At 58.8% G+C, this 17,158-nt stretch overlaps 1 protein-coding gene across 4 annotated transcripts in view; it reads left to right on the top strand.

Moving 5' to 3' along the window:
• ZBTB44 (zinc finger and BTB domain containing 44) overlaps positions 1-17,158 on the top strand; it is a 78,910-nt gene that overhangs the window by 30,929 nt on the left and 30,823 nt on the right. For 2 of the 4 annotated variants that reach the window (XM_069742583.1, XM_069742580.1), the window contains exons 2-5: positions 1,416-2,474; positions 6,921-7,005; positions 7,184-7,347; positions 11,479-11,562. In XM_069742583.1, coding sequence (XP_069598684.1) covers positions 1,478-2,474; positions 6,921-7,005; positions 7,184-7,347; positions 11,479-11,562 — 1,330 coding nt within the window. In that variant the 5' untranslated portion in view covers positions 1,416-1,477. Of the gene's footprint in view, positions 1-1,415; positions 2,475-6,920; positions 7,006-7,183; positions 7,348-11,478; positions 11,780-11,832; positions 12,010-17,158 lie in introns of all 4 variants that reach the window. The other 2 variants (XM_069742581.1, XM_069742579.1) reach the window with 2 other exon arrangements.

Genomic DNA, 17,158 nt, shown 5'->3' with positions numbered 1-17,158 from the left:
ATCCTGAGTTACATCCTGTATTATACCCCAGAGCTGCACTCACTATTCTGCTGGTGCAGTCACTCTGTACATACATTACATTACTGATCCTGAGTTACATCCTGTATTATACTCCAGAGCTGCACTCACTATTCTGCTGGTGCAGTCACTGTGTACATACATTACTGATCCTGAGTTACCTCCTGTATTATACTCCAGAGCTGCACTCACTATTCTGCTGGTGCAGTCACTGTGTACATACATTACATTACTGATCCTGAGTTACATCCTGTATTATACCCCAGAGCTGCACTCACTATTCTGCTGGTGCAGTCACTGTGTATATACATTACATTACTGATCCTGAGTTACCTCCTGTATTATACTCCAGAGCTGCAGTCACTATTCTGCTGGTGCAGTCACTGTGCACATACATTACATTACTGATCCTGAGTTACATCCTGTATTATACTCCAGAGCTGCACTCACTATTCTGCTGGTGCAGTCACTGTGTACATACATTACATTACTGATCCTGAGTTACATCCTGTATTATACCTCAGAGCTGCACTCACTATTCTGCTGCTGCAGTCACTGTGTGCATACATTACATTACTGATCCTGAGTTACATCCTGTATTATACTCCAGAGCTGCACTCACTATTCTGGTGCAGTCACTGTGTACATACATTACATTACTGATCCTGAGTTACATCCTGTATTATACTCCAGAGCTGCACTCACTATTCTGCTGGTGCAGTCACTGTGTACATACATTACAGTAACAGTACTGATCCTGAGTTACATCCTGTATTATACCCCAGAGCTGCACTCACTATTCTGCTGGTGCAGTCACTGTGTACATACATTAATGATCCTGAGTTACATCCTGTATTATACTCCAGAGCTGCACTCACTATTCTGCTGGTGCAGTCACTGTGTACATACATTACATTACTGATCCTGAGTTACCTCCTGTATTATACTCCAGAGCTGCACTCACTATTCTGCTGGTGCAGTCACTGTGTACATACATTACATTACTGATCCTGAGTTACATCCTGTATTATACTCCAGAGCTGCACTCACTATTCTGCTGGTGCAGTCACTGTGTACATATATTACATTACTGATCCTGAGTTACATCCTGTATTATACCCCAGAGCTGCACTCACTATTCTGCTGGTGCAGTCACTGTGTACATACATTACATTACTGATCCTGAGTTACATCCTGTATTATACCCCAGAGCTGCACTCACTATTCTGCTGGTGCAGTCACTGTGTACATACATTACATTACTGATCCTGAGTTACATCCTGTATTATACCCCAGAGCTGCACTCACTATTCTGCTGGTGCAGTCACTGTACATAGATTACTTATCATGCATTCTCCTCCAGAGCTGCACTCTCAGATGTCGTCTTTGTCTTCCAGATTCGGAGTTACTGCACTTGTTTCTGAAGAGGAGAAAGCACCATCTCTCCAGAAACCTCAGGATGGGGGTGAAGACGTTCACTCACAGCTCGCCGGCGCACAGTCAGGAGATGCTGGGGAAGCTGAACATGTTGCGGAATGACGGCCATTTCTGTGACATCACCATCCGGGTGCAGGACAAGATCTTCCGGGCACATAAGGTGGTGCTGGCGGCGTGCAGCGAGTTCTTCCGCAGTAAGCTGGTGGGTCAGGCAGAGGAGAGCGCTCAGTGCGTCCTGGATATACACCACGTGACGGTGACCGGATTCATCCCGCTGCTGGAGTACGCCTACACCGCCACCCTCTCCATCAACACGGAGAACATCATCGACGTGCTGGCCGCCGCCAGCTACATGCAGATGTTCAGCGTGGCCAGCACCTGCTCCGAGTTCATGAAGTCCAGCATATTGTGGAACACTCAGCAAGAGAAGGTGCTGGACACCGGGCAGGAGAACACCAGCAGCAACTTCCGGGACGGCAGCTTGTCCCCGGTGTCCTCCGAGTGCAGTGTGGTGGAGAGGACCATCCCCATCTGTCGCGAGTCCAGACGAAAACGGAAAAGCTACATTGTGATGTCCCCCGAGAGCCCCCTGAAGTGTAGCACACAGACCAGCTCCCCACAAGTGCTGAACCCCACACCTTCCTACACCGAGGCCAGGGGTCAGCCCGTGGACTCTTCTCACGCCTTCCCGTGGACTTTCCCCTTCGGCATTGACCGGAGATTGCAGCCAGATAAGGTGAAGCAGATAGAGTCCAGAACATTAGAACTGCCCGGACCCTCGGAGATTGCCAGAAGGGTGACGGATTATGTGCCCTGTGAAAGTACGAAGGTCAGCTCCCCGCTGGTGATGGAGGACGACGTGCGGGTGAAGGTGGAGCGCCTCAGTGACGAGGAGGTCCACGAGGAAGTGTCCCAGCCGGTCAGTGCCTCCCAGAGCTCCATGAGCGACCAGCAGACAGTCCCGGGCAGCGAGCAGGTGCAGGAGGATCTGCTGATCAGCCCACAGTCCTCCTCCATAGGTGAGAGCGCCAGCCGGTAGTGCTGCCACACAGCGGATCACTGCCGCCATCATCCCCGACCCCCGGAGCTGCCACACAGCGGATCACTGCCGCCATCATCCCCGACCCCCGGAGCTGCCACACAGCGGATCACTGCCGCCATCATCCCCGACCCCCGGAGCTGCCACACAGCGGATCACTGCCCCCATCATCCCCGACCCCAGGAGCTGCCACACAGCGGATCACTGCCCCCATCATCCCCGACCCCAGGAGCTGCCACACAGCGGATCACTGCCCCCATCATCCCCGACCCCAGGAGCTGCCACACAGCGGATCACTGCCCCCATCATCCCCGACCCCAGGAGCTGCCACACAGCGGATCACTGCCCCCATCATCCCCGACCCCAGGAGCTGCCACACAGCGGATCACTGCCCCCATCATCCCCGACCCCAGGAGCTACCACACAGCAGATCACTGCCCCCATCATCCCCGACCCCGGAGCTACCACACAGCGGATCACTGCCCCCATCATCCCCGACCCCAGGAGCTGCCACACAGCGGATCACTGCCCCCATCATCCCCGACCCCAGGAGCTGCCACACAGCGGATCACTGCCCCCATCATCCCCGACCCCAGGAGCTGCCACACAGCGGATCACTGCCCCCATCATCCCCGACCCCAGGAGCTGCCACACAGCGGATCACTGCCCCCATCATCCCCGACCCCAGGAGCTGCCACACAGCAGATCACTGCCCCCATCATCCCCGACCCCGGAGCTACCACACAGCGGATCACTGCCCCCATCATCCCCGACCCCAGGAGCTGCCACACAGCGGATCACTGCCCCCATCATCCCCGACCCCAGGAGCTGCCACACAGCGGATCACTGCCCCCATCATCCCCGACCCCAGGAGCTGCCACACAGCGGATCACTGCCCCCATCATCCCCGACCCCAGGAGCTGCCACACAGCGGATCACTGCCCCCATCATCCCCGACCCCAGGAGCTACCACACAGCAGATCACTGCCCCCATCATCCCCGACCCCGGAGCTACCACACAGTGGATCAATCATCCCCGACTCCCGGAGCTACCACACAGCAGATCACTACCCCCATCATCCCCGACCCCCGGAGCTACCACACAGCAGATCACTACCCCCATCATCCCCGACCCCCGGAGCTCGCAGTGTAATCTACCACACAGCAGATCACTACCCCCATCATCCCTGACCCCCGGAGCTCGCAGTGTAATCTACCACACAGCAGATCACTACCCCCATCATCCCCGACCCCCGGAGCTCGCAGTGTAATCTACCACACAGCAGATCACTACCCCCATCATCCCTGACCCCCGGAGCTCGCAGTGTAATCTACCACACAGCAGATCACTACCCCCATCATCCCTGACCCCCGGAGCTCGCAGTGTAATCTACCACACAGCAGATCACTGCCCCCATCATCCCCGACCCCCGGAGCTCGCAGTGTAATCTACCACACAGCAGATCACTACCCCCATCATCCCCGACCCCAGGAGCTCGCAGTGTAATCTACCACACAGCAGATCACTACCCCCATCATCCCCGACCCCGGAGCTCGCAGTGTAATCTACCACACAGCAGATCACTGCCCCCATCATCCCCGACCCCCGGAGCTCGCAGTGTAATCTACCACACAGCAGATCACTGCCCCCATCATCCCCGACCCCCGGAGCTCGCAATGTAATCTACCACACAGCGGATCACTGCCCCCATCATCCCTGAGCTTTGGTGTAGACCCCAGCAGACTTTCCATGTGGTAATCCAGTCCCGGTAATGCCAGACTACACGGCCCGCCACCTCGTGTACGGCCTCCCCACGCTCTAGTCCTGCAGCACAGAGGGCGTCGGGCTCCTGTGTATGACGGTCAGGATGATGGTAGTGATAATCCAGGATGTTCATTGTTGAGGGGGGGTCCGCCATTGCAGTGGGTTGACGCCATTTTTCTCCTGTCGGGTTCTCCGCCATCTTTATACCACTGTGACCAAAACAAGAAGCAGCAGCGGCTCGTGCTTTCCTGCGGCTGCTGGTCTGGGGGCTGAGAGGCCCCGGTGGTCTCTGAGGCCGAGGGGCTGCGTACACATCAGGTGTTGGCCTTAGCCGTGACCCCGCGGTGGGAGGCTCCCCCTATGTCACACACACATACCACGCTGTATGGATGGTCACATGACAGTCCAGGACCCCACACAAAGGTGGTCCTGCTCCAGGTCTCCACAGTGAATGGAGAAACTTGTAAGTCTGATCAACGAGGGTCCCGGACCACCACAATCATGGAATGATATCACACTGTCTTCTGTGGTTGGATTAACCTTTGCTGAATGTCTCTTGTCCAGTAGCCAGGACCCCGCTGTGTATGTGTGCCCCTCCTGTGATGGCGGGAGCACCCCTCTGTGTATGTGTGCCCCTCCTGTGATGGCGTCAGGACTCCGCTGTGTATGTGTGCCCCTCCTGTGATGGCGGGAGCACCCCTCTGTGTATGTGTGCCCCTCCTGTGATGGCGTCAGGACCCCGCTGTGTATGTGTGCCCCTCCTGTGATGGCGGGAGCACCCCTCTGTGTATGTGTGCCCCTCCTGTGATGGCGTCAGGACTCCGCTGTGTATGTGTGCCCCTCCTGTGATGGCGCCAGGACCCTGCTGTGTATGTGTGCCCCTCCTGTGATGGCGTCAGGACTCCGCTGTGTATGTGTGCTCCTCCTGTGATGGCGCCAGGACCCCGCTGTGTATGTGTGCTCCTCCTGTGATGGCGCCAGGACCCCGCTGTGTATGTGTGCTCCTCCTGTGATGGCGCCAGGACCCCGCTGTGTATGTGTGCCCCTCCTGTGATGGCGGGAGCACCCCTCTGTGTATGTGTGCCCCTCCTGTGATGGCGCCAGGACCCCGCTGTGTATGTGTGCCCCTCCTCTGATGGCGCCAGGACCCCGCTGTGTATGTGTGCCCCTCCTGTGATGGCGCCAGGACCCCGCTGTGTGTGTGTGCTCCTCCTGTGATGGCGCCAGGACCGTGCTGTGTGTGTGTGCTCCTCCTGTGATGGCGCCAGGACCGTGCTGTGTGTGCTCCTCCTGTGATGGCGCCAGGACCGTGCTGTGTGTGTGTGCTCCTCCTGTGATGGCGCCAGGACCGTGCTGTGTGTGTGTGCTCCTCCTGTGATGGCGCCAGGACCGTGCTGTGTGTGTGTGCTCCTCCTGTGATGGCGCCAGGACCCCGCTGTGTATGTGTGCCCCTCCTGTGATAGCGCCAGGACCCCGCTGTGTATGTGTGCCCCTCCTGTGATGGTGCCAGGACTCCGCTGTGTATGTGTGCTCCTCCTGTGATGGCGCCAGGACCCCGCTGTGTATGTGTGCTCCTCCTGTGATGGCGCCAGGACCCCGCTGTGTATGTGTGCTCCTCCTGTGATGGCGCCAGGACCCCGCTGTGTATGTGTGCCCCTCCTGTGATGGCGCCAGGACCCCGCTGTGTATGTGTGCCCCTCCTGTGATGGCGCCAGGACCCCGCTGTGTATGTGTGCCCCTCCTGTGATGGCGCCAGGACCCCGCTGTGTGTGTGCCCCTCCTGTGATGGCGCCAGGACCCTGCTGTGTGTGTGTGCTCCTCCTGTGATGGCGCCAGGACCGTGCTGTGTGTGTGTGCTCCTCCTGTGATGGCGCCAGGACCCCGCTGTGTATGTGTGCCCCTCCTGTGATGGCGCCAGGACCGTGCTGTGTGTGTGTGCTCCTCCTGTGATGGCGCCAGGACCCCGCTGTGTATGTGTGCCCCTCCTGTGATGGCGCCAGGACCCCGCTGTGTATGTGTGCCCCTCCTGTGATGGTGCCAGGACCCCGCTGTGTATGTGTGCTCCTCCTGTGATGGCGCCAGGACCGTGCTGTGTATATGTTCTCCTCCTGTGATGGCGCCAGGACCCCGCTGTGTATGTGTGCTCCTCCTTTGATGGCGGGAGCACCCCGCTGTGTATGTGTGCCCCTCCTGTGATGGCGCCAGGACCCCGCTGTGTATGTGTGCTCCTCCTGTGATGGCGGGAGCACCCCTCTGTGTATATGTGCCCCTCCTGTGATGGCGGGAGCACCCCGCTGTGTATGTGTGCCCCTCCTGTGATGGCGGGAGCACCCCGCTGTGTATGTGTGCCCCTCCTGTGATGGCGGGAGTACCCTGTTGTGTATGTGTGCCCCTCCTGTGATGGCGGGAGCACCCCTCTGTGTATATGTGCCCCTCCTGTGATGGCGGGAGCACCCCGCTGTGTATGTGTGCCCCTCCTGTGATGGCGGGAGCACCCCTCTGTGTATATGTGCCCCTCCTGTGATGGCGGGAGCACCCCGCTGTGTATGTGTGCCCCTCCTGTGATGGCGGGAGTACCCTGTTGTGTATGTGGACGCTGTTGTTTCCCTCCGGTATTACGTCCCTGATGATGACCCGCGCTCTGTGCCCTCTGTCCTCCAGGCTCCATTGATGAGGGTGTTGGTGAAGGTCTGCCCACGCTCCAGGGGACGGCCAGCAGCAATGTCCATGCAGATGACGATGACAGGTGAGTGTGTGACCGCTCGTACACAATCCTCTGATCTCTGCGGCTTCTTATATGTTCCTTGTAATGAGGTTGCAGGATGCCCCTGAGCCCATCACAGACCCTCCTCCGTCGTCCGTTATATGGGCGGTCCCGACCCGTCAGTGACTGGCGCCATCACTGTGTCCTCCTGTCTTTGTAGGTTGGAGAATGTCCAGTATCCATACCAGCTGTACCTGACTCCATCCACGAGCAGCACGGAGCGGCCGAGTCCCAACGGCCCCGACAGACCTTTCCAGTGCCCGACCTGCGGCGTGCGCTTCACCCGAATCCAGAACCTGAAGCAGCACATGCTTATTCATTCTGGTTAGTCTGCGAAAATGGCGCCACGCAGCCGTCACTGCCTTCATTGTGTCTGCTTGTCAGTGTATCGCCTGCACAGCGAGGACGGACAAGTGGCGTGTAACCTGCGGACACAGCCTTCTGACTCGTCATGTATAGTGAGACGGCATGGCCGCACGCTCTGCTGATATAGTGAGACGACGTGGCCGCACGCTCCGCTGATATAGTGAGACGACGTGGCCGCACGCTCCACTTATATAGTGAGACGACTTAGCCGCACGCTCCACTTATATAGTGAGACGACTTAGCCGCACGCTCCCCTGGTATAGTGAGACGACGTGGCCGCACGCTCCCCTGGTATAGTGAGACGACGTGGCCGCACGCTCCGCTGATATAGTGAGACGACGTGGCCGCACGCTCCCCTGGTATAGTGAGACGACGTGGCCGCACGCTCCGCTGATATAGTGAGACGACGTGGCCGCACGCTCCCCTGGTATAGTGAGACGACGTGGCCGCACGCTCCGCTGATATAGTGAGACGACGTGGCCGCACGCTCTGCTGATATAGTGAGACGACGTGGCCGCACGCTCCGCTGATATAGTGAGACGACGTGGCCGCACGCTCCACTTATATAGTGAGACGACTTAGCCGCACGCTCCACTTATATAGTGAGACGACTTAGCCGCACGCTCCACTTATATAGTGAGACGACTTAGCCGCACGCTCCACTTATATAGTGAGACGACGTGGCCGCACGCTCCGCTGATATAGTGAGACGACGTGGCCGCACGCTCTGCTGATATAGTGAGACGACGTGGCCGCACGCTCCGCTGATATAGTGAGACGACGTGGCCGCACGCTCCACTTATATAGTGAGACGACTTAGCCGCACGCTCCACTTATATAGTGAGACGACTTAGCCGCACGCTCCACTTATATAGTGAGACGACTTAGCCGCACGCTCCACTTATATAGTGAGACGACGTGGCCGCACGCTCCACTTATATAGTGAGACGATGTGGCCGCACGCTCCGCTCATGTAGTGAGACGACGTGGCCGCACGATCCGCTGATATAGTGAGACGACGTGGCCGCATGCTCCGCTGATATAGTGAGACGACGTGGCCGCACGCTCCGCTGATATAGTGAGACGACGTGGCCGCACGCTCCGCTGATAGTGAGACGACGTGGCCGCACGCTCCACTTATATAGTGAGACGACGTGGCCGCACGCTCTGCTGATGTAGTGAGACGACGTGGCCGCACGCTCTGCTGATATAGTGAGACGACGTGGCCGCACGCTCCACTTATATAGTGAGACGACGTGGCCGCACGCTCTGCTGATGTAGTGAGACGACGTGGCCGCACGCTCCACTTATATAGTGAGACGACATGGCCTCACGCTCCACTGATGTAGTGAGACGACATGGCCGCACGCTCCGCTGATATAGTGAGACGACGTGGCCGCACGCTCCACTTATATAGTGAGACGACGTGGCCGCACGCTCCGCTGATGTAGTGAGACGACGTGGCCGCACGCTCCGCTGATATAGTGAGACGACGTGGCCGCACGCTCCGCTGATATAGTGAGACGACGTGGCCGCACGCTCCCCTGGTATAGTGAGACGACGTGGCCGCACGCTCCCCTGGTATAGTGAGACGACGTGGCCGCACGCTCCCCTGGTATAGTGAGACGACGTGGCCGCACGCTCCACTTATATAGTGAGACGACGTGGCCGCATGCTCCGCTGATATAGTGAGACGACGTGGCCGCACGCTCCCCTGGTATAGTGAGACGACGTGGCCGCACGCTCCCCTGGTGTAGTGAGACGACGTGGCCGCACGCTCCGCTGATATAGTGAGACGACGTGGCCGCACGCTCCCCTGGTATAGTGAGACGACGTGGCCGCACGCTCCCCTGGTATAGTGAGACGACGTGGCCGCACGCTCCGCTGATATAGTGAGACGACGTGGCCGCACGCTCCGCTGATATAGTGAGACGACGTGGCCGCACGCTCCCCTGGTATAGTGAGACGACGTGGCCGCACGCTCCCCTGGTATAGTGAGACGACGTGGCCGCACGCTCCGCTGATATAGTGAGACGACGTGGCCGCACGCTCCCCTGGTATAGTGAGACGACGTGGCCGCACGCTCCCCTGGTATAGTGAGACGACGTGGCCGCACGCTCTGCTGATATAGTGAGACGACGTGGCCGCACGCTCCGCTGATATAGTGAGACGACGTGGCCGCACGCTCCCCTGGTATAGTGAGACGACGTGGCCGCACGCTCCCTGGTAGTGAGCCGACGTGGCCGCACGCTCCCCTGGTATAGTGAGACGACGTGGCCGCACGCTCCGCTGATATAGTGAGACGACGTGGCCGCACGCTCCCCTGGTATAGTGAGACGACGTGGCCGCACGCTCTGCTGATATAGTGAGACGACGTGGCCGCACGCTCCCCTGATATAGTGAGACGACGTGGCCGCACGCTCCGCTGATATAGTGAGACGACGTGGCCGCACGCTCCCCTGGTATAGTGAGACGACGTGGCCGCACGCTCTGCTGATATAGTGAGACGACGTGGCCGCACGCTCCCCTGATATAGTGAGACGACGTGGCCGCACGCTCCGCTGATATAGTGAGACGACGTGGCCGCACGCTCCCCTGGTATAGTGAGACGACGTGGCCGCACGCTCCGCTGATATAGTGAGACGACGTGGCCGCACGCTCCCCTGATATAGTGAGACGACGTGGCCGCACGCTCCGCTGATATAGTGAGACGACGTGGCCGCACGCTCCCCTGGTATAGTGAGACGACGTGGCCGCACGCTCTGCTGATATAGTGAGACGACGTGGCCGCACGCTCCCCTGGTATAGTGAGACGACGTGGCCGCACGCTCCGCTGATATAGTGAGACGACGTGGCCGCACGCTCCCCTGGTATAGTGAGACGACGTGGCCGCACGCTCTGCTGATATAGTGAGACGACGTGGCCGCACGCTCCCCTGATATAGTGAGACGACGTGGCCGCACGCTCCGCTGATATAGTGAGACGACGTGGCCGCACGCTCCCCTGGTATAGTGAGACGACGTGGCCGCACGCTCTGCTGATATAGTGAGACGACGTGGCCGCACGCTCCCCTGATATAGTGAGACGACGTGGCCGCACGCTCCGCTGATATAGTGAGACGACGTGGCCGCACGCTCCCCTGGTATAGTGAGACGACGTGGCCGCACGCTCCGCTGATATAGTGAGACGACGTGGCCGCACGCTCCCCTGGTATAGTGAGACGACGTGGCCGCACGCTCCGCTGATATAGTGAGACGACGTGGCCGCGCGCTCCCCTGGTATAGTGAGACGACGTGGCCGCACGCTCCGCTGATATAGTGAGACGACGTGGCCGCACGCTCCGCTGATATAGTGAGACGACGTGGCCGCACGCTCTGCTGATATAGTGAGACGACGTGGCCGCATGCTCCGCTGATATAGTGAGACGACGTGGCCGCACGCTCCCCTGATATAGTGAGACGACGTGGCCGCACGCTCCGCTGATATAGTGAGACGACGTGGCCGCATGCTCCGCTGATATAGTGAGACGACGTGGCCGCACGCTCCGCTGATATAGTGAGACGACGTGGCCGCACGCTCCGCTGATATAGTGAGACGACGTGGCCGCACGCTCCGCTGATATAGTGAGACGACGTGGCCGCACGCTCCGCTGATATAGTGAGACGACGTGGCCGCACGCTCCCCTGGTATAGTGAGACGACGTGGCCGCACGCTCCGCTGATATAGTGAGACGACGTGGCCGCACGCTCCGCTGATATAGTGAGACGACGTGGCCGCACGCTCCGCTGATATAGTGAGACGACGTGGCCGCACGCTCCCCTGATATAGTGAGACGACGTGGCCGCACGCTCCCCTGGTATAGTGAGACGATGCTCCGCTCGCATAGTGATGTTGTCTGGGGTTCTAGGCTTCTCCATCCTCGTACTTTGCCCGTACTCTGCATGACGTGGGCCCTGTTCTCCCTTCTGTACCTTGTGAATGGGGAGTATTGGAAGGACAGTGCCATTTTGAATGGCAGCCAACAGAGAGCAGTAGACGTCTTTGGTGTAAACTATTCACGTATTTGATCGCTGCCTTCTCTTTTCCTAGGAATTAAACCATTTCAGTGTGATCGCTGTGGGAAAAAATTCACTCGGGCTTACTCCTTAAAGATGCATCGGCTGAAACACGAAGGTAAACGCTGTTTCCGGTGCCAGATTTGTAGTGCCACATTCACTTCCTTCGGGGAATACAAACACCACATGCGGGTTTCCCGGCACATTATCCGCAAGCCTCGGATATACGAGTGCAAAACATGCGGCGCCATGTTTACCAACTCTGGAAATTTAATCGTGCACCTGAGGAGCCTGAACCACGAAGCGTCAGAGCTAGCAAACTACTTCCAGAGCAGGTGAGGTGCCCAGCAAGATGCCAGCCGATGTAACCCAATGTTCCTCCACACAGCAGCCACCGCCGGGGCACAGAGCAGCACCGACATTGATACACTGGTGTCTATAGTGGCGTGCAGGGGGCTGCAGCAGAGATGCCCTGTGGGAGCCCATGGAGGGTGCAGTACAGCTCCGCTCCACTGCCAGGAGCCATAGTGCAGCCGCCAGCACGGGGCGGCCAGAGGACGGACGGGTAGGTACAGGAGGACACGCTGATTGCAGCACATCGTGTCAATACGTGTTTCCTCAACCTCCTTCACAAGCATCAGAATAAGTTGGTGGAGTAAATAGTGTGACAGAACGTAGTGTCCTGTGTATCCCCGGGGGTCTGCACCAAAAGCTGCTGCACTGGTCCCCGAATGGCCGCAAACTTAATGTAACGGAGGGATGAGTCTGCAAAGCCTTTTACTCCATCATGTAATCGTAAAGACAGGAAAGCAAGAAGGTCAGCCATGTACAGCCTGCTCCGTCCTGGAGACCATGCATATCAAGAGGTTCTAGGTAGGGTTGATCGAATAGCGTCAGCGCTTCCCGAATATCTGCATTGGTGACCCGGCTTCCTGGGCCCCCCGATAATCAGGAGTCCGATGCTGGATGTGTCACTGCGGTGTGACCGGCACAGCACATACCTGGGCCCCCGATAATCAGGAGTCCGATGCTGGATGTGTCACTGCGGTGTGACCGGCACATCATATACCTGGGGCCCCCGATAATCAGGTGTCCGATGCTGGATGTGTCACTGCGGTGTGACCGGCACAGCACATACCTGGGCCCCCGATAATCAGGAGTCCGATGCTGGATGTGTCACTGCGGTGTGACCGGCACAGCACATACCTGGACCCCCGATAATCAGGTGTCCGATGCTGGATGTGTCACTGCGGTGTGACCGGCACAGCACATACCTGGGCCCCCGATAATCAGGAGTCCGATGCTGGATGTGTCACTGCGGTGTGACCGGCACAGCACATACCTGGACCCCCGATAATCAGGTGTCCGATGCTACATGTGTCACTGCGGTGTGACCGGCACAGCACATACCTGGGCCCCCGATAATCAGGAGTCCGATGCTGGATGTGTCACTGCGGTGTGACCGGCACAGCACATACCTGGGCCCCCGATAATCAGGAGTCCGATGCTGGATGTGTCACTGCGGTGTGACCGGCACAGCACATACCTGGGCCCCCGATAATCAGGAGTCCGATGCTGGATGTGTCACTGCGGTGTGACCGGCACAGCACATACCTGGAGCCCCCGATAATCAGGAGTCCGATGCTGGATGTCACTGCGGTGTGACCGGCACAGCACATACCTGGGCCCCCGATAATCAGGAGTCCGATGCTGGATGTGTCACTGCGGTGTGACCGGCACAGCATATACCTGGGACCCCGATAATCAGGAGTCCGATGCTGGATGTGTCACTGCGGTGTGACCGGCACATCATATACCTGGGGCCCCCGATAATCAGGAGTCCGATGCTGCATGTGTCACTGCGGTGTGACCGGCACAGCACATACCTGGGGCCCCCGATAATCAGGAGTCCGGTGCTGGATGTCACTGCGGTGTGACCGGCACAGCACATACCTGGGGCCCCCGATAATCAGGAGTCCGATGCTGGATGTCACTGCGGTGTGACCGGCACAGCATATACCTGGGCCCCCGATAATCAGGAGTCCGATGCTGGATGTCACTGCGGTGTGACCAGCACAGCACATACCTGGGGCCCCGATAATCAGGAGTCCGATGCTACATGTGTCACTGCGGTGTGACCGGGCACATACCGGGGGCCCCCGATAATCAGGAGTCCGATGCTGCATGTGTCACTGCGGTGTGACCGGCACAGCACATACCTGGGGCCCCCGATAATCAGGAGTCCGGTGCTGGATGTCACTGCGGTGTGACCGGCACAGCACATACCTGGGGCCCCCGATAATCAGGAGTCCGATGCTGGATGTCACTGCGGTGTGACCGGCACAGCATATACCTGGGCCCCCGATAATCAGGAGTCCGATGCTGGATGTCACTGCGGTGTGACCAGCACAGCACATACCTGGGGCCCCGATAATCAGGAGTCCGGTGCTGGATGTCACTGCGGTGTGACCGGCACAGCACATACCTGGGGCCCCGATAATCAGGAGTCCGATGCTGGATGTCACTGCGGTGTGACCGGCACAGCATATACCTGGGCCCCCGATAATCAGGAGTCCGATGCTGGATGTCACTGCGGTGTGACCAGCACAGCACATACCTGGGGCCCCGATAATCAGGAGTCCGATGCTGGATGTGTCACTGCGGTGTGACCGGCACAGCATATACCTGGGCCCCCGATAATCAGGAGTCCGATGCTGGATGTGTCACTGCGGTGTGACCGGCACAGCACATACCTGGGGCCCCCGATAATCAGGAGTCCGATGCTGGATGTGTCACTGCGGTGTGACCAGCACAGCACATACCTGGGGCCCCCGATAATCAGGAGTCCGATGCTGGATGTGTCACTGCGGTGTGACCGGCACAGCACATACCTGGAGCCCCCGATAATCAGGAGTCCGATGCTACATGTGTCACTGCGGTGTGACCGGCACAGCACATACCTGGAGCCCCCAATAATCAGGTGTCCGATGCTGGATGTGTCACTGCGGTGTGACCGGCACAGCACATACCTGGGGCCCCCGATAATCAGGAGTCCGATGCTACATGTGTCACTGCGGTGTGACCGGCACAGCATATACCTGGGCCCCCGATAATCAGGTGTCCGATGCTGGATGTGTCACTGCGGTGTGACCGGCACAGCACATACCTGGGGCCCCCGATAATCAGGAGTCCGATGCTGGATGTGTCACTGCGGTGTGACCGGCACAGCACATACCTGGGGCCCCCGATAATCAGGTGTCCGATGCTGGATGTGTCACTGCGGTGTGACCGGCACAGCACATACCTGGAGCCCCCGATAATCAGGAGTCCGATGCTGGATGTGTCACTGCGGTGTGACCGGCACAGCACATACCTGGGCCCCCGATAATCAGGAGTCCGATGCTGGATGTGTCACTGCGGTGTGACCGGCACAGCACATACCTGGGGCCCCCGATAATCAGGAGTCCGGTGCTGGATGTGTCACTGCGGTGTGACCGGCACAGCACATACCTGGAGCCCCCGATAATCAGGAGTCCGATGCTGGATGTGTCACTGCGGTGTGACCGGCACAGCACATACCTGGAGCCCCCGATAATCAGGAGTCCGATGCTGGATGTGTCACTGCGGTGTGACCGGCACAGCACATACCTGGGCCCCCGATAATCAGGAGTCCGATGCTGGATGTGTCACTGCGGTGTGACCGGCACAGCACATACCTGGGCCCCCGATAATCAGGAGTCCGATGCTGGATGTCACTGCGGTGTGACCGGCACAGCATATACCTGGGGCCCCCGATAATCAGGAGTCCGATGCTACATGTGTCACTGCGGTGTGACCGGCACAGCACATACCTGGGGCCCCCGATAATCAGGAGTCCGATGCTGGATGTGTCACTGCGGTGTGACCGGCACAGCACATACCTGGGGCCCCCGATAATCAGGTGTCCGATGCTGGATGTGTCACTGCGGTGTGACCGGCACAGCACATACCTGGAGCCCCCGATAATCAGGAGTCCGATGCTGGATGTGTCACTGCGGTGTGACCGGCACAGCACATACCTGGGCCCCCGATAATCAGGAGTCCGATGCTGGATGTGTCACTGCGGTGTGACCGGCACAGCACATACCTGGGGCCCCCGATAATCAGGAGTCCGGTGCTGGATGTGTCACTGCGGTGTGACCGGCACAGCACATACCTGGAGCCCCCGATAATCAGGAGTCCGATGCTGGATGTGTCACTGCGGTGTGACCGGCACAGCACATACCTGGAGCCCCCGATAATCAGGAGTCCGATGCTGGATGTGTCACTGCGGTGTGACCGGCACAGCACATACCTGGGCCCCCGATAATCAGGAGTCCGATGCTGGATGTGTCACTGCGGTGTGACCGGCACAGCACATACCTGGGCCCCCGATAATCAGGAGTCCGATGCTGGATGTCACTGCGGTGTGACCGGCACAGCATATACCTGGGCCCCCGATAATCAGGAGTCCGATGCTGGATGTGTCACTGCGGTGTGACCGGCACATCATATACCTGGGGCCCCCGATAATCAGGAGTCCGATGCTACATGTGTCACTGCGGTGTGACCGGCACAGCACACACCTGGGGCCCCGATAATCAGGAGTCCGATGCTGGATGTGTCACTGCGGTGTGACCGGCACAGCACATACCTGGAGCCCCCGATAATCAGGAGTCCGATGCTACATGTGTCACTGCGGTGTGACCGGCACAGCACATACCTGGAGCCCCCGATAATCAGGTGTCCGATGCTACATGTGTCACTGCGGTGTGACCGGCACAGCACATACCTGGGGCCCCCGATAATCAGGAGTCCGATGCTACATGTGTCACTGCGGTGTGACCGGCACAGCACATACCTGGGCCCCCGATAATCAGGAGTCCGATGCTACATGTGTCACTGCGGTGTGACCGGCACAGCACATACCTGGGGCCCCCGATAATCAGGAGTCCGGTGCTGGATGTGTCACTGCGGTGTGACCGGCACAGCACATACCTGGACCCCCGATAATCAGGTGTCCGATGCTGGATGTGTCACTGCGGTGTGACCGGCACAGCACATACCTGGGGCCCCCGATAATCAGGAGTCCGATGCTGGATGTGTCACTGCGGTGTGACCGGCACAGCATATACCTGGGGCCCCCGATAATCAGGAGTCCGATGCTGGATGTGTCACTGCGGTGTGACCGGCACAGCACATACCTGGGGCCCCCGATAATCAGGTGTCCGATGCTGGATGTGTCACTGCGGTGTGACCGGCACAGCACATACCTGGGCCCCCGATAATCAGGAGTCCGATGCTGGATGTGTCACTGCGGTGTGACCGGCACAGCACATACCTGGGCCCCCGATAATCAGGAGTCCGATGCTGGATGTGTCACTGCGGTGTGACCGGCACAGCACATACCTGGGCCCCCGATAATCAGGAGTCCGATGCTGGATGTGTCACTGCGGTGTGACCGGCACAGCACATACCTGGAGCCCCCGATAATCAGGAGTCCGATGCTGGATGTCACTGCGGTGTGACCGGCACAGCACATACCTGGGGCCCCCGATAATCAGGAGTCCGATGCTGGATGTGTCACTGCGGTGTGACCGGCACAGCACATACCTGGGGCCCCCGATAATCAGGTGTCCGATGCTGGATGTCACTGCGGTGTGACCGGCACAGCATATACCTGGGGCCCCCGATAA

This window comes from Ranitomeya imitator, chromosome 10, assembly GCF_032444005.1.
Source record: "Ranitomeya imitator isolate aRanImi1 chromosome 10, aRanImi1.pri, whole genome shotgun sequence".
Taxonomy (NCBI): Eukaryota; Metazoa; Chordata; class Amphibia; order Anura; family Dendrobatidae; genus Ranitomeya; species Ranitomeya imitator.
Note: the sequence above shows the minus strand (reverse complement) of the source record. Positions and strands in the feature narration are given on the sequence as shown.